The 26,532-nt window shown below is 44.2% G+C and overlaps 1 protein-coding gene and 1 pseudogene across 3 annotated transcripts in view; one reads left to right on the top strand and one right to left on the bottom strand.

The window, feature by feature from the left end:
* Window positions 1-26,532, bottom strand: part of CLIC5 (chloride intracellular channel 5) — a 155,207-nt gene that overhangs the window by 93,652 nt on the left and 35,023 nt on the right. Inside the window, exon 1 of one of the 3 annotated variants that reach the window (XM_036317251.1) lies at window positions 9,042-9,433. The exons of 1 other annotated variant lie outside the window; for it this stretch is intronic. In XM_036317251.1, the coding sequence (XP_036173144.1) occupies window positions 9,042-9,104 (63 nt within the window). In that variant the 5' untranslated portion in view covers window positions 9,105-9,433. Of the gene's footprint in view, window positions 1-9,041; window positions 9,434-26,532 lie in introns of those variants that run through there. One more of the 3 variants, XM_036317250.1, reaches the window with a different exon arrangement.
* LOC118660847 lies at window positions 12,374-12,471 on the top strand (annotated as a pseudogene).

The raw sequence follows: 26,532 nt of genomic DNA, 5'->3' as shown, positions 1-26,532 counted from the left end.
GACTGGAACAATGGTTTTCACTTCTTCTTCATTTTAGACAATGGGTTCTCAGTTGGTCTCCATTCACTACACATGCTCCTTTTCACCATTAGTGTTTTTCCTTCAGTGGTGCTTGTTTCTTTCCCCCTTACTATAGAATGATAAACAGAAGTGGGGAAATCCTTTTAAAGTTCCTAGGGGTTGATGTGGGGTGTAGAGTAACCAGCACAAAACTTGTAAACACCACAGCCTGTAGGGGACCCGAAACACACTTTGAGACCTCCCACTTCAAAATACTTCTTCACTGATGCAGCAGCACCAGGCACGCTATCCTTAGGTAAGTACGCACTTCCTCACGTCTAAAACATAATTGCATTGTGCACAGGCACGTGATAGCACGCGCAGTCTTCTACATTATAAATAAAAGTTCCGAATCGCTCAGCCTTCCATGAGAGGTGCCTCATGATCCAACCCTAACTTATATTCCTGTCCACCTTTCCAACATCCCTTCACACTCTCTTTGCCACAGCCAAGCAGAACACTTAGTTCTTCTTCCGTACACATCTGGCCATTTCTTGCTTCTACATGAGCCATTGTCCACAGAGTTCCCTTCCTCTGGGATGTTACATTTATTTCCTACCTTTTTCATCACCTTGGCTAACTCAGCTAATGCCTCATTCCTCCCCTCAAATGGGCATTTTCTAAAGTGCAGTCCTTATTTCTTTACCCCTTCTCCATACTTCCTCCTTCAGGGAAGTTATTCCTTCAACTTATTCTGCTCTAAGCAGAAGTTCAAACCCACATTCCTAGTCTTGACCTTGCCCTCATTCTTCATTCTGATTTTCCAGCATTGTAAAGGACATCTGTGCTTGCCTGGTCTGTCATCACCTCGAACAAAACAGTTCTAAAACCAGATTCTCCTCATTAATGACAACTCCCTTCGTCATGGCTCTATTTCTATCAGTCATAGGGATTCATGATTAAAAGGAAACAGAAAGCTCAAGCTCAATTAGTTTATCTGCACTCAACCTATTTACAACATCTTACTAGTATATGGCAAAATAATGGGCAAGCCCATCAAGGGTGTCACCATTCCAAATATGGAAACCAGTCTCTTCAGAGGTGAATTACCGGAAATTATAGGTGTACATATTTCTTCCAAGGCCTGTGCCCAATTTTGTGTTCACATCACTCTTTTCAAAGCACGCTGTTCCTTTCAGCCCTAGTTTAGGCTCATTATCACCTCCTGGCAGGAACACTGAAGAATCCTCCCCATTGGCTCTGCCTCAAGGCTCTCTGTATCCCAACATGGTCACAATGAACACAATCATAAGAGCAAGGACAAAAACAGCAGCAGCTCACATTTTATCTCACTCTTTTTCCTTCAATCCATTAGCAGCATGCATCCTGAAGCGTTAGATTGTGAATTTTTCTGATAAGAGGGGGCCAGACTAGATGACTTCTAAGAGGTTTTCCCAAATCAGAAATTCTATGGTGGTATGATTGCTGGTCCCATTTTACAGAAGAGGAGACTTGAAGAAGTTTCACACCAACAATGGAATCCAGGTCTTCTTACTTTGAGTTCATCAGTCTTCCCACCACATCAAGCAACACAGCATATGGACCTTTCTAAGCAGGGACCAAATCAAGCTTCTATTCTGTGTAAAAACTTAGTTACTTACTCCCCATTACTCACAAGGGGGCAAAAACCACTGCCTGTCATTCAAAACCATTCTCACTGTTTGTGGTGTGTGTGTGTGTGTGTGTGTGTGTGTGTGTGTGTGTGTGTGTTAATCTTGTTTTCAACTGCACTCTCCATATACCATTCTCTTCAGCCAACTTTGTATAGCCACTGGGCCCTGAACATCCTCACTGCCATACTGTTGCTGGACTTGACCTGTTACCCACTCCTAGCTACTTTGTGCATCCTAATAATTTTTAAAGTACAACGGAGGTCCTGCCTCGCCCTGCCTTCCCCCCGCCCCCCAACCCCTTCCAGAGTAGGCCTGGATACCTCATTCAAGCCACACTGGTCCCCTCATTTGAACCCTTCATTTCATGTCCTGCCACACATGTGGCTCTGAGGCTTCCTTGCATTTTTGCTTCTTGGCTGCGAGATTATGGACCCCATCTTCCTAGATATCCCCTCTCTGCTTCCAGCTTTCAGTTTCTCAGAGTGGGTGGCTCCATACACATGTTTGTAAATTGGCCAGCGGATTGATTGATTGACTGTAATCCCTTAATTCCAGAAATTCTTTATCTTACTAACATTTCCTTCATGCCTAGCTTTTAAAATTACTTGTCACTCCCATGTCATAAAAAAATTACAAAGGCATAAAATCAAGTTATAAAAGAAAGGTCAAAAGCATTCCTTTCCTCCCTTTCCTGGTTTATTTGTGGGTAATCTGGGGTGATTCATGCTACCAGCATCTTTGTCTCAGCCTCCTCCATGCTATGAAATGCATGATTCCAATGGAGACTGAATTTCATCTTGCCCTTTGGGTGCCCTACTGGGTAGTTCAGCCCTATTCACCCATGGTCCGGGCCAAGGGTTCTCAGTCTTTGATGAATCCCCAAATCACCCAGGGGTAGTTTTATAAGGGTACAGATGCCTGGGCCTCACCCAGACCTCCTGAGTCAGGTCCATGTGAAGAAGCTTGGCAGTGACTTTTCCACGCCACAAGGCTGAGCACCATTGGCCTCGCCGTGGTTCAACCTGAATGCACAGTAAATACAGACCAAAGACTGGCAGAGGTATGGGTGCATCTAGAGTTAACAATCCCATTTCTTTTCCCCAGAAAAGATTCATTTCAGTTCTGACAGCAGACTATCTGACTTATCTTCAAAGAATTTCACAGTTCAGAGCTAAGATACTCCTTGAGTAAATTTGTGAGTTTCCAAAGTAGATTCTCACTCACAGGCTGGCTGAGAAGTGTTCCCAGTAGCTGGAGCTGCCCCCTCAGAACACCAGCAGGGGCAGATCTCTGGTGCCCGTGGGTGGGAGGACCCCTACACTGACTCACGTTTTCAGGAAACCCCTGCTTGACCACTTGGCTTCTTCACTATTTCTCATCCCCAGACTTGATGACAAAGAACTGAGGATGCCTCCTTAGTAATCGTTTTAAATGACAGCAGGTATTGAGAATCTGTTATGTTCTCCAACTCTCTGAGCAGCAGCCCCGTCAGAGGCAGACTGATCCAGGGATGGCGTCACTGTGCTCCAGCTCCCAGTGTCTGTGTCCTGGCTCCAGCAATGAGGCAGGGGCAGCCAGGACTGAGTCTGACTTCTCCAACACATCAAGGGAGGGAAGCGCAAGGGTTTAGCTTCTCACCATTTGGGCTATACTGGGCCTTCAGAGGGGGCTTTACTTATACCCCAGACTCATACACAGTTCGTTCAATGCTCACACCAACCCCATGTTATCGATACTTCCATTGTCACCATTGCACTGGTAAGAAAACTGTGGCCCAGGAAGGCCAAGCAGCCTGTCCTAGACCACTCGGCAGGTAACCCACAGCCTGATATTTCTCCACTGCACCTCCTGCCACCATGAACATGGACCTAGCAACTCAAAAGGAACCAAGAGTAAAAAGCTTCTGACCTGACTGTCTAAAAATCTTTGGGCTCTTTGCTGGGTGGAGTCAATAAGCACTCAGATAAACAACACAAAGTCAGTAGGAAATCAGGAGCTGACACCACTGACCGTGCACTTCAGCATCTATAGATCCCCAGTCCTCACTCCCACTACCTGCTGAACGGCACCTGAGATGTGCACCAGCTGACATCTGACACTAGCACTCCCATGGGTGTGTTAACAGGAAAAGACGCACTCACTGACATAGCAGGGAAGATGAATTTGTGTATCGGATTATGGACTGCAGATCAAAACCTGTGGAGGTGGTGAAGAAGAAAAACATTTGCTTAATGTGATGAAGCAAATGTCAAAGCCTGCTGAGCCCATGCTTAGGCAAGCTGCCCAAAGTGCCCAGGCAGCCAGCGGGCCGCAGGGGCCTGCGAGGGAGCACCACGGGATTGGCTCTTGTCTGTTCTGGAAGTCAAATGACCACACATGGGGCACCATGACTTGACTTGACCCTGCACCACCGTCAGAGCCTTTCGGATCACTCAGTAAATGGAAGGACTAGTCATTTCTGCCAGACAATCAGCAGGACTCCGTTCTATTTTCCCTCATGCTGAACGGATGACTATTTGACCCCAGGCACTGATTGTTCTGGAGTCCGGTGGATGGGGCCTTATTGTCTGTCAGCATCTGTTAGCTGAGCACTGATTGGGCACAAGCTCTCTACCTGCAACACCCCTGATCACGATGCCCTGAGGCTGTTGCAAGTTCTGGACATGAATCTGTACCAGGCAGCCCACCTATTTCAGCTGTGACAGAAGCTGCCTGCCTCTCAGGCCCCCTCTGACTATGATTCAGAAGCTCTCCAGTAGAGCCGTACCTGGGGGTGGGGGTATAAATATTGTTTCTGGGTCCCACCCACAGGAACTTCGATGTAGTTGGCCTGGGGAGCAGTGTGGCATCAGGAGTTTTAAAATTTCCCCAGACAATCTGAATATGCAGCCAACGTTGAGAACCACCGGTTTCAGTAGAAACCCACACCCATGGCCCCAAGAGACATTTATAGCAAACTAGTAGCCCGGTGCACGAAATTCGTGCATGGGGGTTGTCCCTCAGCCCAGCCTGCACCCTCTCCAATCTGGGACCCCTCAGGGGATGTCCAACTGCCAGTTTATGCCCGATCCCTATGGCAGTCGGACATCGCTCTCGGAATCCGGGACTGCTGGCTCCTAACCGCTCACCTGCCTGCCTGCCTGATTGCCTAACCACTCTGCCTGCTGGCCTGCTCACCCATAACTGCCCCCCTGCTGCCCTTCTCACCCCCAACTGCCCCCTCCTTGCTGGCCTGATCACACCCAACTGCCCCCCTGCCAGCCTGATCGCCCCCAACTGCCCCCCTGCTGGTCTGCTCGCCCCCAACTGCCCCCCATTGCCGGTTTGATTGCCCCCAACTGCCCCCCACTGCTGACCTGCTCGTCCCCAACTGTCCTCCCCTCCTGGCCTGATCACCCCTAACTGCCTCTGCCTCGGCCCCGCCACCATGGCTTTGTCCAGAAGGACATCTGGAAGGTCTCCCGGAAGTTCTCCTGGTCTAATTAGCATATTACTCTTTTATTAGCATAGATTGGTCCACCATCAGCACCTCACTTCATGACTTTCTACATCTTGGGATCAGGGTGGGGATGGATGAGTCAATGCAGATGGGAGAGATGCCTTGATCTCTCACTACTCAGCACGTCCTGTGTTTGCCTTTCTAAATCACTTTCTGTTTTGCTTTTACTTCCTTGCTCTTTTTTCTTTCAATAAACCACACTCAGTGCCAGCTATCTATTCTCTAACCTGCTGTCCTCCCTTTATGATCATAGTCCAAACTACGTACGATCTCAGTTATTCTCAAAAGAGCCCTGCAAGTGAGGAAGGAGCCAGGCTTTTGTATCCTAAGGCGAATCAGGGACCTGCAGATCAAGAAAGGTTCTGGGAGCCATGGAATTCACATCATTATTTCCCTTCCATGTGCCTATAGCAATTTTCCATTTACAAAGCGCTTTCACCTACTGGCTGCTGTGGAATCCTGACAGCAAGTCTGTGGTGACAGTATTTTCATAACCAGGGAGCCACATAGCCTGATTGGCCCTGATCAATTCCAGAATACACCTGTTGTCCCAGCCTAATTATTGGTCGCACCCTTTTTCACTCTCAGAAGCATCGTGGTTTGGACAATAGATGATATGGTTGGTCACCTTGTTCACAACCACCTTCTTGTTTTAAGAGGGGACTATTGAGACTCGGAGAAGTTAAGTAATTTGTTCAGAGTCACTCAGCTAACTAGAGGCAGAGACAACACTTGAACTCGGGTCCTGTGTCTCCAGAGCTCTGTCCCATACATGGATATTATGGAGCAATAGAATCAGAGCTTATCTCCTCAAACCTTGCTTATTATAGATGAAGAAACGAAACACATTGGGAGGCGATCTCTTAAAAGTCACCATCAGAATGTTCCCTGGGAAGGAAAGCTTTGGGGTGCAGAGCAGGGATGGCCAGGCCCCTTGACAGCATCCCATGACCACATGGGAACAGATTAGTAAGTTATCAATAATTGTCTTGGATGGCACTCGAGAGCCTAACTTGACAAAAGAAGGTACAAGGCCTGACATACGGGTGTTTAAAAAAAGAGTAAGAAATTTAGAGTCAGAACCTCTAGATTTGAGGACTAGCACTGGATGTTATTACCCTCTGCTCTGGGCATTTCACGTACCCTCTGTGAGCACAAGTGTAGTTCAACCACAAAACGGAAGTAATCATCATTCTTATGTCCTGAGGTTGTTACCAGGAGAGCAAACTGCGGCTCACCGAGTGCTGACAGCAGCAGGTCTCCCGAGGGCCCTGTGACTCATGTTTATTTGTTTCCTTCATTTTTCACATGAGTGGACCAAGGCTCACGAACAAGGATGCTGGGGATTCAAGGAGATAAAGTATGTGAATAAGTCCTAAAACACTGCCTTTTCATATTATTGTTATGAGCAGCTGCAATGGCAACAGATCATGATGATCAATTGATGTGGGTCTGAGCCGTATGTCCTTGAAACTCCCTGGGTGACAGAGGTTTTGTATGACACACCCAGTGGACAGGCGGGGTGGAAGAGTTGCTTCGTGGGAGTGTTGAACATAAGCAACACCATGACTCGTGCTGGGTGAGGCCAGCCTGTCTGGGAGGCATCCTCGAATGAGGGCTGACAATTACCCTGTTCTTCAGAAAGCACCTCAGGTACCTGACCCCTTCAACAAGAAAGCCTTTCTTCCTATGGGGATCATAGAGCTAAGAGAAATGTCAAACTTGGAAATGCCTAATTTCGTAAATCAGGACATTGAAACTGTGTAAACCACAGCCAGAGTCTTATTTCACAACTAGAGGCCCAATGCACGAAATCCGTGCAAGGGGCTCAGCCCTCGCAGCCCCGGCTTCATCAGAAAGGTCGTCCAGAAGGATGTCCAGATGGTCATTCAGCTGTCTGGTCTAATTAGCATATTATGCTTTTATTATTATAGATTACTTTCCGTCTTTACTTGTCCCTGTCAATGATAACTACTAACCAGAAGCTGAAAGGAAGGGTGTGGGGGGGCGGGGGGGATGTCAAAAGAGCTTTCCCACCTGAAAAAAAAAAACACCTGCATCCATCTGGTTTTTGAGCTGACTATGAAGGCCTGCTGGCTCTCATGGATTGCTTTTCTTTGGGGAAAATAAAACAAATGACAGCACGGGCATTTTAGAATTCTCTGGGGGCACGGGGGCTATGCAGTGAGCTTTTTATATAAATGGAGAAAACCTCCAAAGCTGCCAACATGAAATTCCAAAGGTGCCGGGAGACTTGGTGTCCACACCTAGGAGTGGGGCGCAGGGTTTCTTTGGCTCTAAAGAGTCAATTTGTGTTTCAAATAGCTTTCAGGAACTTGACGCTGTGAAACTACCTGCTCCCAGGGAACCTGAGAAAGTCCCAGAATAGCTTTCCTCAAGGAGAGCAGCAAGACTCCTGGCTTTGTGAGAGCCCTCCCTCTTCACTCCCCAGACTGCAGGCCTGGAGGCTGAGGCTCAGGTCACCACTGAGGCCCATGCGGCTCAGCCTCCCAGGGGACACGACCCCTCTCATTACCTGGGTCTGCCAGAGGGCCTGGAAATCCTACCCAAAGGGGTCCCAGAAACCAAATGAGGGCACCAGAAGCCACAGTTGAGGGGAGAGAAACAGGCTGAGAAAAGCAAGTATCACTAAATGACAGGTGTAATTTTTACAGTGAAAGAGAGAGAGAGAGAGAGAGAGAGAGAGAGAGAGAGAGAGAGAGAGAGAATGTAAAACCCAGTGGAAAAAAATTAACAAACCCTTGTAGCACCTGGGCCAACCAGGACAGATGACTTCTTCCCGGGTCCCAGGAAATACACATGCCATTTAAACTTCAGGGACCCTTGCCTTCTTCCCCATCTGCATATTTCTAGAGAAACTTTGCATTTGCAGGGTTTCTTCCCGCTTTGTGAAAGGTCTTGGCTCTCAGGCAGCCTGCAGACTTCCCCTCCCCCTCCCCCAAGCCCTGGCGACTCTGCCTGCACCACCCTGGAGGCAACTCTCCCGCCGCCTCAGGTTTCCCAGCTTCTGCGGTGTCGCACCCGAGGACCGATCAAATGTTTCTTTCTTATTACACCAGCGGGCGGACGGGAAACGTGCTGCGGCTTCCATCCTTCCTCCTACAGGTTGCAAACGAAGTGCGCAGCTTTGACGTTACACTGTTTCTGCCTCGGGAGCGAGGCGACTAGTTTATTTTTTCGCTGCACCCCTTCACGCCCGTCTGCCCAGGTTACCCGGGACGTTTTCCGATTTGTCCAACGCTTAGCGTTTCCTGATACTACCCTGCAGGATCATGATCACGACGATGATAATAATAATAATGTTGGGAGAAATGCGAGTGTTTGTTTTCTGCTTTGCAGGGCACAACGCAAGAAAACATCTTTTGTTTCCCTTTGCTTTGCTTTTAGCTCTGAATAATAGAGAGAAAGAGGTTTTTAAGAAATGTTATTTTTGCTTTGCCAAAGGTAATGACCACCAATGCTTCCTTTTATTGCACACACACAGTTTTAGAAGATAGGTTCACGGGTCCAGCCAGGTTCTGACCATCTCCCTACACCTGAGGATGCCCCTTAAGAAAAGCCGACACCCCGCGGGCAGAGCTCTGGACCCACAGCGGGGACCGCCTGTCCTGCGGCCGCTGGGACAAACTGCCGGCCAACTCTCCAAGAAGACAGCCACCTGCCAGACCGCACCCGACTGCATCCGCCCGCCCGGGAGCCCTGAGGCCAGGCTCGGGCTCGCAGACAGGCGGCCCAGGGGACCGCCAGGGCCGGGCTGCGCTCCCCGGGGAGGGTCGGGCGCCCCGGCGCGAGCCGCGCGGGTGCACGTGAGCCGGCGCAGGTGCGGGAGCGCCCAGGCGCCGACCTACCTTCACAAAGAGCTCGATCTCGGGGTCCCTGTCGTCCCCGTTCGCTGTCGCCGAGTCCGTCATGCTGTCGGCGCCCGGGGCCACCGTCCCGGGTCGGGGAGGCGCCAGCCCTGCGGCGCCCGGGCCAGCGCCCTGCGCTCCGGCTCCTGCCCAGGGGGGCCTCCTTCGGAGCGGCGTCCCGGTAGGTTCTCGCCCCCTTTTCTATGTCTCCAGCCCGGGACCGCGATGCCTGCGAACCAGCCGCGGGTGACCGCGTGAAAAGGAGAGAAACCCGGAGGGGACGGGGGGCACCGGGAGAGCGAGGTGCAGGGATGGCAGCAGGTCCCTGAGCAACAAGTGCCGGCTGCGGGAGGTGTCACAGGATCCGCGCCTGTCAGCGATCCCGCCGCCGCCGCCAACGCGCCCAAAATAGCCGTTGGCCGCGGGGCGGGGTCAGCCCGGGGGTGGGGGTGGCGGGAGGGGCTCCCCGCGAGCAGCGGGGCCTCCCCCAAGACAGGCCACCCCGCCGGGCGCGAGGCGTGGACCCAACGGGGCCGCCGCCACTAAGGCCCAGAGGATGTTCTAGGAGAGGGAAAGGGGGCGGGAGAGGGATCTGAGAGACGGGGGAGAAGGGGAGAGAAGGGATGGTTTTAGGTCTTTTAAGTTTCAATGATGAAGCTTAACCTCCTTCAGATGACATACTACCAGCGTTCCCCGCTGGGAAAGCCCCTCCCTGCCTTAGCAATGCTCAGAACAGAGAGTTGGTGTGGGGAGCGGGAGACGGAAGGAAAGACCCCAAAACAGGGCAGGTGCCACCCTCCTGCTGGGCGGGTAGTCAGGGGGCGGGGCGGAGACCGGCGGCTGGAAGGTAGCGGCGTGAGCCAATGGGGTCAGGTGCAGCCCAGCCAAGAATCCCTGTCTTTAACCTTCTGGGCTTGTTCTTTCTTTCCTTTCTTTTTCTTTTCTTTTGCTTTTTATCCCCCCCCCCCCACTCTTATTTTATTTCTGTTTTCTGTTTGCCTTTAAATGAAGCCTGATACACTTAGGAAAAAAATGCTCATATCCTGAGTGTGCAGTTCAATTAATTTTCAGTCTGAACCCACCCATGTAAAACCAACATCAGATGAAAAAATAAAATGTTAGTTACACCCCCAGAAGTTCCTCCTGGTCTTTCCTCTCTAACTCTTCTTCCCCACCCCACCCGCCCCCTCCCTGACCAGGGCAATGTTAGGCTGACTTGTATCAGCACAGGTCACTTTTGCCTGGAATCTTACATTACATTTGTGAGCTTCATCCATTCTGCTGTGTGCAGGTGTAAATCACGCATTTTCATTGCCACAACATATTTATCCATTTTTCTGTTGATGGACATTTGCATAGTTTCCAGTTAATGACTACCATGGATACTGTTGCCAACAACATTCTGTCTATCAAACATCCTCCAGTGAGCACATGCACACTCTTCTGTTAGGTACATATCTAGGAGTGGAATTGCTAGGCTATAGAGCATGAGAAGGTGCTTCTTGAGTAAATTCAGCCTGGTGGTTTTCCGAAGTGGTTGTACCAATTTACATTGCTACCCTTCATTTCTTTTAAAAATAAACACTAGGTCTTTTACATCTGAAATCTGATCAAATTCTGTCTGCTTCCTTTGCCTTCTTGTTAGCTAATCCTGTTTGTGCTCTGTCTTGCCTTACTTACAAATATAAATTTTTTCAGAGCTTTAGTAAACAAAATAATCACTTGACAATAAAAATAAGTAATAGTTGCCTTAGCCAGTTTTGCTCAGTGAATAGAGCTTCAGCCCATGGAGTGATGGGTCCCGGGTTTGATTCCGGTCAAGGGCACGGACCTCGGTTGCAAGTTCAATCCCCAGCGCTGGTTGGGAGGCAACCAATGGGTCTCTCTCACACTGATGTTTCTCTCTGTCTCTCCCCCTCCCTTCCACTATATCTAAAAAAAAAAATCAATGGAAAAATACCCTGAGTGAGGATTAGCAAAACAGTAAAATAAATAAGTAACAGTATTGATTATGTACCAGGAAAAAAATACTAAGTACTCCATATGTCTTAACTTGTTTAATCTTTACAATAGTGTTGTTATTTCCATTTACAAGTAGGGAAACCAATGCATAGATGATTCAGTAACTGTCCCCAGCCATCCAGCTGGGAAATGCTGAAGTCAGAATTTGAACCCCGGAAGGCTGAGCCTGTGCTCTCAGCCACTCTACTAACTGCCTCTCCCAAGCTCAGTTCATACAAGTTACTTTGTGGAAACAAGACACTGCCCTTGTCTTAATAGAAATTAAAATCCATTTCAGGATAGTGGTCACATGAAAGGAGAACTAAGGCTGTCACATGAATTAGGCAGATGGAGGGGCTACATAAATTCAGCAGGTAGAAATATTATTCACCATGACTGGGGTGGGGAAGGAAAAGGCCTCCTACAGCAGAAGGTACTTCAGCCAAACGGTCCTGAATGTCAGGTATGGGACAGGCAGAGAAGATGGCAAGGTATCTTGACCGCCCTTTATGGCAGGCTGTGTGCCCATAAACTTGTGTCTCCTCACTGAAGAATCAGTCACCAGGCCCAACTTGGCAACCCACACAACACACAATAGCTTAATCAAGGTGAGGCTTCATTTCTCTCCTCCTCCTTGGCTCTGGGCTTACATCACCCAAACCCTTACAGAAACCTTCAGGGCTGTATATTCTGAGCTAATGGCTGCACCCTGTGGGAAGGACAAGGTTACAGAGGGAGACTGGTACCTTCACTGCATGCTGCACAGATTCATCACTGTCCTGGTCTGGAGTGTGGACAATATTTGCAACAGCAATGTGGCAGAGATAAATAAAATTATATGTATAAAGATACCTGAGAGGTTTTTGTTTGAATGAAAGATGCTTTACACGTGTGATCACTTTCCTGGCTGTGATCTAAATAATGTGTGGTATGACCTCTACCTTTTTTAATCCCACACCTAGCAGAGTTTGCTTTCATTTCATCTTATCCAAATATCTGCTGCTTATTGGAAAATGGAAAAGTTTCTTTTTAATTTTTAGATAATACTTCCCATTTGGATATCCCTACAGATAACTGATAATTTATAAACCTTCATGTTGCAAAAAAAAATCAGCTTTGGTTATAAAATATTTCTAGTTTTAAATTCTGCTTTAGTTCAAGATAAGATGACTTCATTTTTCACCTTTGAATGTCAAAGCTTAACCGCTTAGAATCAATTCTAGATTTCTTCAGAGAAAACACTTCCTTGATCATAGACTGTACTTCTAATAATCATAGTTTCACAAATTTGGTGCAAATTTTGAATAAACATTTACCAGAAAAGCATGTCAAAAATATATTCAGTGCTCACTTCGTAACAATACAGAGAAGATTAGCATGGCTCCAATGAAAGGATGGCATGCAAGTCTATGTAACATCCATACTTTTTAATGATTGTTGAAAGAAAGAATTACAACTTGTTTTATGGGTATAGTATTCAATATATTCAGGTTCAATGATATGACATAACGGGTTAAGGTAAAGAGATTTATATAGTTGTGTGGTTTCTATGCTTCACTTGAAGTGGTAAATTATGAACTCTAAGCAGATTGAGAAAAGTTAGGTATGTATATTATCACAGCACCTAAAGCAACAACTACAAAAGTTATACAAATAGATATAATAAAAACCAATTGATAAATGAAAATATACTTTCATAAAAAATATTTTGGAAAAGAGAGCAAATAGAAAATTGATAATAAAATGGTGAGTCTAAATCCAACCATATAAATGCTTACACTAAATAAACATGATCTAACTAAACACATTAATTAAAAGCTGGAGATTGTTGGACTGAATAAAATTTTAAAAAAAAACCCAGGACCCAACCACATGTTGTTACACTTTAAATATAATGATGTAGATAAATTAAAAGTAAAATGATGGGGAAAGAAATATTATGCAAACACTAATCAAAAGAAAATTAGTGGCTATCTTAACATCAGACAAAATAGAATCCAGGAGAAGAAAACTATCAGAGATAAAAAGGAATATTACATAATGATCAAAGAGTCAATTCATTGAGAAGATATAGCAACACTAAATGTATATGTATACATAACAAAGCTTCAAAATGCATGAAGAATGAGCTGATTAGTGAAAGAAGAAAGAGACAAATACACAATTATAGTTGGAGACTACACTCCTCTCTTAGCAATTGATAGCACAAGTAGACCAAAAAAGAAAAACAAAACAGCAAGAACATAGAAGACCTAAACAATACTATCAATCAATTTGGCCTACTGAGCATTCATAGACTATCCCACCCAAGTAACAACAGAATACACACTGTTTCCAAGTACACATGGAACATTCACCAAAATAGAGCATGTGCATCATAAAACCAACATATTTAAAAGAATGAAATCATACAAAATATGTTCTTTAATCATAATAGAATCAGTTTGAACCATAAAAAAATTTCAGGAAAACATCTAAATATTTGGAAATTAATACCCTTTAAGAAATTTATTTGCCAGCAAGAAAGTCTCAAGAGGATAGTTTTAGGAAATTTAAAAAATTATAAAATATATGAACTGAATGCAAATGAACATACAACTTATCAAAATTTGTGGGATGCAGCTTAATGAGTGCCTAGAAAGAAATTTATACTTGAAGTGCTGTTTTTTTTTTGTTTTTTTTTTGGGGGGGGGAGTTTCAAATCAATAATCCAAGCTTCTTATATTAAGAAACTAGGGAAATAATAGATAGCTAAAGCCAAAGCAGGAAGGAATAAAATAATAAATATAAGAAAAGAAATTAATGAAATTAAAAAAAGAGAAATAGTGGAGAAAATCAATGAAACAGAAGCTGGTTATTGTAAAAAATCACTAAGATTGGTAAACTTCTCTATAGATTTACCAAGATAAAAAGATAATAAAGGAAAACTACAGACAATTCTATGCAGACAAATTAGAAACTTGGATGAAAAGGACCAAATCTTGAAAGACACAAACTAACAAAATTCACTCAAGAAGTAGTAAATAACCTAAATAGTTCTATATCTACTAAAAATATGAAATACACAGTTGAAAATTCTCCTAGGAAAAAACTCCAAAAACTCTAAGCCCAAATGTCTTCATTAATGAATTCAACCAAACATTCCAGAAAAAAAAACAACACAACTCTATCCAATCTCTTCCACAAATGAGAAGAGGATGAAATAAATGACTTGTATCCAGAATGAATAAAGAATTGTTACAACTCAAAAATAAGAAAACAAGCAACACAATTTTTAAAGATAGCCATAAGAGCTGAACACTTTACCAAAAAAGAACATACCAATGGCAAATAAGTATATGAAAAGATGAACAACATCATTATTCACTAGAGAAATGCAAATTAAATGAAAGATACCACAAACACCTATTCGAAAGATTAAACTATACACACAGGACAATCCCATGTGGAAGCAAGAATGAAGAGCAAATGGAACTCCCATACATAATTGGCAGGAATGCACAATTGTATAATTCTGGCAGTTTCGTCAATTTTGCATGAAATCAAACATACACTTGCCATACGGCCCACTTAACATCTCCTGGGGATTATGCTAGAGAAATGAAAACTTAGATTCTCACAAAAATCTGGACATAAATATTGATAGCAACATAATTCATAATTGACCCAAACTGGAAAGAACCCAAATGTCACTCAGTGGATGAATGAATAAACAAACAGTGGCACATCAATGATATACTACTTACCAATAAAAAGGAATGGGTAGATACAAAATATGGTGAATCTCAAATACACTATATTAAGTGAGAGAAAGCAGTATCAAAAGGATACATACTATATGATTCCATTTACTGTGGAAAAGACAAAATTATAGGGATGGAGAGGAAATGAGTGGCTGTGAAGTGTTGGAGTAAAAGGGAGTTTGACTGTAAATGGGCAGCACAAGAGGATTTTTTCAGGTGATGGAATATTCTGTGTCATGTTTGTGGCAGTGGTTATAAACATTTCTGTAGGTGTTAAAGCATATAGAACTGTATACCAAAAAAGAGAATAGATATGTAAATTTTAAAAATTATCAAGATGCTTAAAAAACTTCAAAAAATAAAGCCACTAGGTTCTATTTCCACCTCCCCTTTTCATTCATTCTTTGTTTCAAACCCTTAACATCACATCTTATCTTACCATTGACTGCAGAAACATTAAAAAGATCTATTCCATGAGGCTTAGTGCTACTAATCATAGCCAAACAATAAAATAGGACAAACCTTCATTGAAATAAAAAATAAAACAAAGTAAGCTTATTTAGACTGAAAGAATGTGTGTATATGTGATAAAAGGACATTTATTATGAAATAATGATTATTCTTATACATTTTCCAGATAGGTTCACCTAACCCAGTATCAGACTATAGCCGTACTATCTATATATATAAAAGCCTAAGCAACCATTACGACTAAATGACCGAATGACCAGTCGACCAGTCATTATGATGCACACTGACCACCAGGGGGAAGACACTCAACAAGGAGCTTCCCCCTGGTGGTCAGTGCGCTCCCACAGCCAACCTCCCATGGCGGGCCAACCTCCTGCGGTCCCTTCCCCTCAGCCGGCTGGCCCTGACCGGCCCTGCCCCCCTGGTCAGCCAGCCAACCTCCCACAGTCCCTCCCCACAATAGGGACTGGATGAGATGGCCCCCATCACTGGCCAGGCCGAGGGACCCCACCCGTGCATGAGTTTGTGCACTGGGGCCTCTAGTCAGTTATAAGCTCAAAATTTCATGTATTTAATGATACTTAGTTGAACCCACTCACTCTGCCCACAGTGGCAGCTATTTCTATGAAAATTACGTTGTTCCACCCTTACATTCTCTACAGGGAATCTCTTGAACAATCCCAAGGGTTTGAAGTTCAAGCTGAAGCAACTGGTAATTTTTTCAAAATATATTTTTATTGATTTCAGAAAGGAATGGAGAGGGAGAGAGAGATAGAAACATCAGTGATGAGAGAGAATCATCACGCTCTACACTGGGGATCAAGCCCACAACTCATGAATGTGCCCCGGTCCAAACTGAGTCGCAACCTCCTGGTTCATAGGTCAATGCTCAACCACTGAGACACGCCAGCCAGGCGGGCTGGTAAATGTTGATGACAGCTGCAGAAGCATCAGTTACTTTGAGTCCCTGTGGGAGGACCAGGTGAGTGTGGACAAGGAGAGGTGAGTCCTGGAGGGATCACACCTGCAGAAGGTCACAGACTGGTCTGTAAGGAGGATCAAGGTGGGTTGTTATTTCTATTCATTCCTTTATAAAATAACTAGAGGCCCAGTGCACTGGTAGGGTCCCTAGTGGCTTCCAGCTGCCGCCTGGGGCCTCCCTCCCTTTCGGCAGCCAGCCCTGCCCCCTGGTTGAACTCCCGGACGAACTCCTGGTCAAGGGGACAATTTGCATACTATGCTTTTATTATATAGGATGTGCCCTTGGGTGTGCCCACCACTGCCAGTAATCTTTGTCCCCATACCAGTCCTTCTACTTGTGCTTAGCAAAGGGAGAGGCCTGTGGGTGGGCTGCACTGAAGCCAAGAGTCTTGTCAAAACCAGTCACTCATCCCACTGATTCACTCATTACTCATTCCTCCAACCAGTGTTTTGGAGGTGCCTACTGTGTGCCAAGCACTGCTCATGTTCTTTTGAGAACCATCCGAGAGCATGCAGTATGCACATCCCCTCCTGGCGATGAACAGTCTTTGCTCCTGCATTATTCCTTCATGGGCTGAGGCATGTCTTTCCCACAAGATCCCTGAGAACAGGAATCCAGCTTTGTGTCTCTTTTGCATGACCCACAGATGGAGCAGTCTCTTGCTACAAACTCGTTAACAAACTGGTAATATTCCCAGTACAGTGTACATGCTCAATAGATAATTGTTGATGGACTCAACTAATGAATAACTGGCACCTCTTTAATTCACAGCCTCCTCCTCCAGTTGGGATTCTGCCTGTACATGCATTACTCAGAGGCTGACATCAGTGAAATGGACATTACAGTTAAGGTTCTTAGAAAGATTCTAATTTTGAACTAAAACATGGGAAAGAGTAAAGTAAAAATAATAACATTTACTAAGAGCCCATCACGTGCCTGGAGCTCTGCATCCCTTATTAGCTCACTCCATCTCCATAATAACTGAGTAAGGCAGGTGCTAGTAGTCCCCTTTCACAAATGAGGAGGAAAGGATTTAAAGAGGGTAAGTAACTTGTCCGGGTCACATGGGTAATTATAAATAAAACAGCTGGTATTTTGACACAAGTCTCTCCATCATTAAATCCCATTTGGGGATTCTGGAACCCTTCTGTACTCTGCTTAACCTAACAGACACTCAGCCATGAGCGGCAAGAAGAAACAGGGGAGGTGGCACACAAAAAACAAAAACACCCAGCCCCCTAGAGACAGGAAAGCATGGAAGACAAAAGTCAGGAGAAAAGGGATCTGAGGTCATAGCCTGTTGCATCACCATGTGCTTTTGGCAGGATTTACTGCTCTGGTGACTGTCCTCACTTCATGGCAAAGTTCATGTTTTAGTCACAGCAAGGATACACAAAAATTCAAGTATTACTCAAAATGCATTTTAAAAGAAACTTGGATAGGGCCCAAGATAAATACATGTAACACATTTTTGAAAAACTGTTTATCCATATTACCTTTATCCACACATCTGATTTTCTTTTGGCCACTAGGCCCATCTTGCCAATTGAGCAGAGATAGCCTTTAATGAGTTATTAAAGGGCAAGGTATTAAAGAGGACCAGGGTTTGGGGGAGAACCAAAGCGAGGAATCTTGGGGAGGGGGAATCAGCATTTATACAGGTGGGAGCAGAATGCAGGATGTTTTGAGGAAAGTAGGCAAATGCCCATGAACAAATAAAGTTTTAAAAGGAAAGGTGAAGGGTACTTGTAATGATTGACAACTAGAATCCATTCACCCTTTTGTTAAAAGACCAGCCCAATATTTCTTGGGAATCTACACCTCTATTCACAGCCAATTAGGTTCAAGTGGAGATTCTGGAGTGGACAGGAGAATCATGTTGGCCAATGGGAGCACTACGTCCCTGAGCACAGTGATTAGCTCAAAATGGACACATGATCAACTTGGATCCAGTGAGATTCAAATCTGGGACTTTTGTCAGAAATGTATTTAAAAGACAATTTTTGCTTCTGCTGGGCTTATGGAGAAACCCAGTAAGACTCTGACTGAGAGAAAAGTCAACAGAGAAAAAACAAGGGCCAAGAGATGGAGAGGAAGCCCACATTCTGATGTGTTGTTTGAGTGACTGGATCTCTCAGTATGCCTGAAACTTGATACCCCTGGGCTTTCCTGTCCCTGATAGTCAATAAAGTCCTTTTTGGGCTCAGACTAACTTGAATTGGGATTTCTGGTGTTTGCAACTGGAGATTTATATCCACAGCAGTTAGAGACTGCATAGAGTAAAGAGGGCTATGGTCAAGATATAGTTCATATGACAGAAGAAAGATCTCAGAGATATTGTAAGGGGGACATGAGTTAACAACAGTGATACACTTTAAAAAGGAGGCCACACCCTGAGATGAATAAAAAGTATCTATAGATATAAAAGCCTAAGTGACTGTTACGACCAGATGACCAGACAACCAGCCAGTAGCTATGATGTGCACTGACCACCAGGGGGCAGATGCTCAACACAGGAGCTGCCCCCTGGTGGTCAGTGTGCTCCCAATCGGGACTGGGCCAGATGGCTCTAATCGGCCCCAATCCCCAGCCAGGCAGAGGGACCACCCCTCCCACCCCCCATGCACAAATCCGTGCACCAGGCCTCTAGTCTATATATATAAAAGCCTAAGCAACTGAACGACCAAATGACCAGTCCACCTTTCCTTTTAAAACTTTAATATATTTGTTCATGGGCATTTGCCTACTTTCCTCAAAACATCCTATATTCTGCTCCCACCTATATAAATGCTGATTTCCCCTCCCCAAGGTTCCTCACTTTGGTTCTCCCCCAAATTCTGGTCCTCTTTAATACCTTGCCCTTTAATAACTCATTAAAGGCTATCTCTTCTCAGTAGTGGTCAGTGTGCTCCCACAGTGGGAGCACCACTCAGCTAACCTAAGGGTGCCCAACGCAGGGCTCACTGCCGGCTGTTGCAGCCTGGAGACCACAGCAGAGGGGAAGCAAGCCTACTGAGTGGCAGTGGCAGCAGGCACAGCAGGGCCAGGATGAGCAGGAACAGCAGGCAGGAGCAGCAGGCGGTATTGGACTGCTGGTTTCAACCCAATCCCTGCAGGGACCCCACCAGTGCACCGAGGGACCCCACCAGTGTACAAATCCGTGCACCAGGCCTCTAGTTATCTATAAAAGTTCCAGATCCTCATAAAACCACTTTCCAGGCTCACAAGATAAATACAAAAATGAAAGTAAAATATATTCAGAAATTGAGAAAGTTGCAGAGATGGGCTCTATGTGTAGGTTTAAGGTGATCATAGATAGCTACAGAATAAAATGGTAACATCATAAGTAAAAATAAAACAGTGTCTTCATAAACTGCTTTTTAAAAATCTCACAACAGAGAGAATATCTAACAGCACAGTTAACAGGGCACTGGGCTTAGATCCAGAAGTTTCAAATTCAAGACTTGGCTCCTGTCACTTTCTTGCCCTGTAACCTGGTCATCAACCTTCTATACCTCAATTTCCTTATCTGTTAAATGGGAATAACAGTACCTTCCCTGAAGTTTATGTAAATTTTAAAGAATACTATTTATGAATATACATAAAGCATCCACCATATTGACAGACCTATAAAATAAAGAACAAAAGAGCTATCTCCCCCTCCCCCCATGTGTACAAGACAGCATTTCATTTCAAGGCAGTTACTCACTTAATTCCTCACTGTGGCCCTAATTCTGAGATAGCAACTCTGTTAGCCAGTAAACATAACTCATTAGAAAGCTCTAGAGCTGGGATTTGGATCCAGGTCTGTTTAACATCCAAGTGTCTGCTTTTATTGAGTACTAGTTAGTAGTATGGTTTATTATTAATGAATTATACAAATGAACAGAAAAGTTAAGTGAATACCTACATACAGGCCCAGTCTGCAAGTGAAGGCTGAAGACCAGCTACTGGAGCATTTAAGTAAGAAATGCTCCCAGGTAAAGAATAAAATACAGACCCTGTGATGACCCTGACCACATTGGATGACCTTCAGCCTTTATCTGTCTCCCTGTCATCCTTCCAGCTCTTTAAGCTACGTAAGGAATTCTTCCCTGAAAGGCATCGAATATTATTGAGAAAAATTACAAATTCCTTCTTAAAACTGGGCAGGGTTGATCTAACTGAATTGCTGTTATTCTTTTAAAAATAATCTATCCTGAGGTGTCTGTTCCTCCCAAGAATTCTAGGTACATATTCATATTGAAGTGTTTTTCTTTTTTCTTTCCATTTATTTTCTTGCCTCTTTGTCTCTGTCTCTCTCTTTCTCTCCATTTTGGCATCTCAGAGAAACAAGATAATAAAACATTTCTATGCATTATTAGCTGGTCATAGCTAGGCACACACAGAGAAAATTGATTTCTGCCTCGCTGTAATAAGTGGTGCTCTTTAATCTGTAATCAGGGAGTAAACATTGATTCTATTTTTATCATATATTTTGTCCAACTGTGCAATCTTTTATGATCTGCCAGGAAGGTTAACCCTATTCCCATAAAGCTTGGTAGACAGAAAATCAGAGAGTTTTACCTTGAATTGCTTTAATTCCCTTTTTCCAAGGAGAAGGCAGAAAGCAGGTTAGCAAACATACCTGGGCTGGCTGCTGTGTGCCAGGCACTGTGCTCAGTGCAAGGAGCTCCCAGTGCCTGAAATACATGTGGGGTGCTCTCACTCCTCACCCCATTTCTAGCTTGAATAGATACAATGTGTTCTAGGCAAAAGTAGGTTTACAGTTGTGAGTACATGAGTTTATTCTTGTATCATTATTTATTATTGTATTATTATATATGAACAACTGTAAAACTACTCTTGCCCCACCCTGTAGAATTGAAATAAATCTGACTGCATTGAGAAAAGACGCTCATGCCTAAGTTTCCATAACCAGAAAATGAGAGAGCACTTGGGTCTACCAGCTGCCTCACAAATGAGCTGTCTTGTACTAAGACAGCAATGGCCAGAGTTAGTTTATCATTTTCACTTTCATTTCTCTATTAACCACCTACTATACATCAAAAGCTCTTAAAGACACTGGGTATATCTTGGGGGATAAAGCAGTTGTGGATAACTCCTGCCTGGGGGGTTCTGCAATCCACTGTGGGAGACAGAACAAACAAGTAAATAAAATAAATACAATTACAATGATAAAACATGATAAAAATATTATTGGGGAATCTGGGTTATAATGTTAAAAAGTCACAGTGGAAGTTGAAGGAACCTCCTTTGTAGGGTATCTGTAGAGAGGTGACATTTAAGCCCAGACCTAAAAGATAAAAAAGGGGCAGTCATTTGAAGTCTAAAGGGAGGAGAGGAGGGAACAGCATGTGCGAGGGCCCTGAGGTAGGAGAAAGTGTTTTATGCTGAGGGGCAGAAGGCCTAACTTGAATTTCCCCATGGGATCTCACCATGGGTCACATTTTCACCTTTTCCTATGAAATTACAGTTGACCTTTGCACAACATGAGAATTAAGGATCCCAAACACCCTGCAGATAAAATCCAAGTATAGCTTTGATTCCACAAAAACTTAACATTGACTGAAAACCTTACCAATTACATAAATAGTTGATTAACACACATTTTGTATTATAAATATCATATATAATAGAAGGCTAATATGCAAATTGACCAAACGGTGGAACAACCGGTTACTATGATGTGCACTGACCACCAGGGGGCAGACGCTCAATGTGGGAGCAGGTCTAAGCCATTGGACATCCCCCAAGGGCCCCCAGACTGTGAGAGGGCACAGTCCAGGCTGAGGGATCCCCCCTCCCCCATAGTGCACAAATTTTGTGCACCAGGCCTCTACTATATTATATATATGTAAATATATATACACATATATTGCTGTATTCTTACAATAAAGTAAGCTAGAGTAAATAAAATGTTAAGAATATCATAAGGAAGAGAAAATACATTTACAGTACTTGTATGTACTTATTGAAAAGAATCCACATATAAGTGGACCCACACAGTTCAACAGTGTTGTTCCAGGGTCAACTGTACATTGCGCAACCCTTGTAATTTCAGTACATGTGGGAGGAAATCTACCCAGAGGTTTTCTTCAGAGAAACAGTTCTAGTGTGAAGGAATAATGACAGGGCCACTGAATGTGTGCTGTTTGCAGCAAATGACTTTCCGCATTGCTCTGTAACTATTGATCATTTCTTCAGTTAAATACACTTTGAAAAGGTTTGCAGTGACCACAAAAGACAGAATTAGTCTAAGGCTCCTTTGCAATACACATTTTCATCTCAGGGTCCCTCACATTTGGCTGTCTCCCACCTAGCAGGCTTGGGCATGCGGGGGAAGCATAACCCGCTCCCAAAGACTATTCTATCTAAGTGAGTTTCTGTTTAGAAAGTTGCTTTGAATTTCACTGGATTACATTGAAATTCAACCTTTTTTACCTTGCTCTTTTGGTATCTTGTAAACCCAAGCATTGTTACTTCCTTTCTCATAAAATTAAGTCCCAAGATGAATAAACCCAGTCATTTATCACCGGTTAACACAACACAGGGCAATTGCATCAGTAGACACCAGACTTCATACTCTTAATGAAGCATTAAGGCCTGAAGAGTGAAACCACTGATTTAAGCTCTGCCTTACTCATTGCACCCTGCTCCCTGCGGGAAGTCATCAAATTAAAGGGCAGAGGGATGCAAAACAGCCACGCCAAAATGGTCTGGCCAAGTTCACCAGTCAACATCAACTCCTTCCCTCCGGTCACAGGGAGGCTGTATGCTGCCCACGTGGATGCTGACTGGACCATACCCCTTGCCCCCATCCCAGTGGGCCATAGGCAATTGCATTTGCACACCACTGGCTAAGCATATACCCTGCAGTAAATAAAGGATTAGGGGGTCCTATCTGAACAATAAACAATACTGACCCTCTACATGCACCTGTCACAAATGAAGACAAAATATGGAAACAATAAAAAAAGAAGGAGCTTGCTCATACCATGTTTGTGCCTGACCATACCTCACATTTGCTGCTATTTGCATATCTATTCACAGGCTCCTATCCTCCAGTCAGCTGTAGGGGCCTTTAAGATATACACAATGCATTCTTTCTCTCTCTCTCTCTCCCTATTTTTTTAAGACACAGACTTTAAAAAATCCCACATACACGGTTTTAGGTTCACAGAAAAATTAAGTGGAAAGTATACCCCCAGCCCCCACTCCTGCACAGCCTCCCCGACTATGGATGTCCCACGCCAGCGTGTGCATTTGTCACAATCAGTGAAGCTACATTGACGAACATTATCACGCAAAGTCCATGGTTTATGTTAAGATGCACTTTTGGTGTTGAACATGCTATGGACTTGGACACATGTATAATGACATATCCATCGCGATAGTATTCAGAGTAGTCTTGTTGCCCTAAAGATCCTCTGCACTCTGACTATTCATCATCCCTTCCTTCTCCCTAGCCTCTGTGAACAACCGATCTTTTTACAATCTCGATAGTTTTGCCTTTTCCAGAATGTCATATGGTTGGAATCAGACAGTATGTAGCCATCTCAGATTGGCTTTTTTCACTTAGTAAACAGCATTTAGATTCTTCCATGTCTTTTCCTGATGTCCATTCTCTTTCTATCCCTAGTGCCTCACACAGATTAGACACTCACTGAGCTCTGGTTGGATAAATGGGTTGAATAAATGAGCAAATCAATGAGTGCAGTTCGTGCATAGTTAACAACTACTCACGCTGAGGCCTATTAAGTGCACCTCTCTCCCAGGCATCTTCAAACAATGATATCATTTGCATCTGATTTCCAAAAATGTGTCTTATTTTATGTAAAAGTGAAAAGTAAGAGAGCAGGTATTCCTCTGATTGTCCCCACTCTAACAAGATCAGGAAACTCAGATTCAGAGAAGTAAAATAGCTTATCCAAAGTCCCTGCATGGGGAAGGGGCAGAGCAAGCAGTGGCCTCCACACGCGCTGGTGTCCTTGGGTGCCCTTACCTTGTGCATCGTCTCCCCTAAAGCCAACCTCTGGGTCATTCCAAGGGACAAATATTGAACAAGAAAGTAAGTCCTGCTGATACAGTGACACAGATGTGGGCTATAAAATCTTGCTACTCAGGGGAGCACATCTTCTCACAAAGAAGAGTGACCTTGACTCTGACCTTGCAGCCATATCAGCAAACCCCAGGCATTTTGTTGTTGTTGTTTTTCACCATAAGCAAACCACTGCTGGGCAGAAAAATTGATTTCTGGGAAGGAAATTTTAAAACAACTGATCAGTGAGTAGTTCATTCTCATTCAACAGTGAAGAATGCACTGCTGGGCTTCCCCTGCTCCTGTTTGAGAAAAAAGCTTCAGGGATCTAAGTCAAAATTCATTCCAGATCTGCCATTGTGATGGGTCCTTGAAGGGGCAATGAACTTGCCCTGGGAGTTCGGCCTGGTTATGAGTGAGTTCTGGGTGAGGCTCATAAAGGCCTTGCCTTGAAATCCAGTGCCATCTAAAATTCATTCACTCATGCCCAGATCTTAACATTTAGCCTTTATCTCTTCTTTGAGAGCCTCAAACTAATATATACCTATTTGCTGAATATTTCCCTTGGATGTCCCAGTTTCCTCAATGTCAACGTTTCCAAAATAACACACTAATAATCTTCCCAAAATCCTCGCTTGCATTTTCTTTCCCAGTCAGTAACACCATCATCTATCCAGCCACCCAAACCAGAAACCAATTAGTCACTGATTTCCTACTCCCCAATCTCTCCATTTTTCAGCCCTATTACCACAGCTGCAGTGCTTCATCCATGAAAGGTCATAGAACATTCTTAACTGCACTTTCTCTCGACCACCCACCTGAAGTCCACCCTCCACCGGGTAGCCAGAAGAAGCGGTCTACAGTGCACGTCAGGCCTCACCAGCCCTTCTGTGGCTCTACAGGGAGATGGGATGGGTTATGACCTATCTGCTCATCTGGACTCATGTGGTCAGGCCCTAACGATTCTGGAAACCCTAATATTGTTTGCTTTCCTATATCCACACATTGCTATTTCATGCCTCCATGTCTTTGCTCTCATTACTTACACTTCCCCTATTCTTCCTCACCCAGCTGACCATTCCACATCCTTAAAACTCAAGCTTCCATAGCACCCTGTGTTAACCTCTCCTCTTGGTCTATTACACTGAAGTCCTTTGATTATGCATCTGTTGTCCTTTAGAGCTAAGATCTTCAAATACAGGATATATCTACTCATCCCTCTACCAATCACTTTTTACATTGTCATTATCACTTTGCATAGCTATAGCCTCAACAAAGCTTCAACGTTTTAAAAGCTTCATCTGTCTCCCTGTGCCTAGCACAGAGTCAGACGCATGATGTATGTCTGGTATGCCTGTCTGTCTACAGTCACTCATTTGTTCAACAAATACTTTTTAAAAAATATATATATTTTTATTGATTTCAGAGAGGAAGGGAGAGGGAGAGAGAGATAGAAACATTAATGATGAGAGAGAATCATTGATCGGCTGCCTCTTGGACACCCCCCACAGGGGATTGAGCCTGCAACCCAGGCATGCGCCCTTGACTGGAATAGAACCTGGGACCTTTCAGTCCGCAGGCTGACGCTGTATCCACCAAGCCAAACCAGCCAAGGGACAAATACTTTTTTTTAAGATCCTATTGTATTCCTATCACAGTGCATTGCAGAATATAAGATGTGGCTTCAGTTCTCAAGGTCTCACACACTAAATAACAACAAGCAGTGCCTTTTAATAAGTTGCTGGTTCTCATATCTCGATTAAGGGGAAAATGGCTCCCTCAACCCTCACCCTCTCAAGGGGATTAACTCTCTTGAGCACATGACTATTTGCTGTTTACCTACAGATGCAGGAGTGAAAATAAGAAAACACAGAGGTGAGCCTTGAGTCTCGGTAAAAGATATGAACAGTTAGTCCACAGGAACACAGGGACTATTGAATGTATTCAAAGCCATGCCACTTGGTTAAGAAACTGGAATTGCACCAATGAGAGATTTTATTCACTCATTTAATCGGTATATTTTTTTTAAAGACACATGCGAAAATTATGGGTAAATATGTACCATGGGTAATGAGTGTACATTGGTACAACCTTTTTGGTGGGCCTGTAATCTCAGTTTTGAAGGTGTATTTGTGTCATATGAAGACTTAACAGGTCTACTGATAGGAAACTCTTAAGTGAGCAAAGGATGGATGTTCAAAGATGTTCATTGTATCATTGCTTGAAATAAGAAAAAACTAAAAGCAAACTAAA

This window comes from Myotis myotis, unplaced genomic scaffold (assembly GCF_014108235.1).
Source record: "Myotis myotis isolate mMyoMyo1 unplaced genomic scaffold, mMyoMyo1.p scaffold_m19_p_7, whole genome shotgun sequence".
Lineage (NCBI taxonomy): Eukaryota > Metazoa > Chordata > Mammalia > Chiroptera > Vespertilionidae > Myotis > Myotis myotis.
This window is presented reverse-complemented; position numbering and strand designations above follow the sequence as displayed.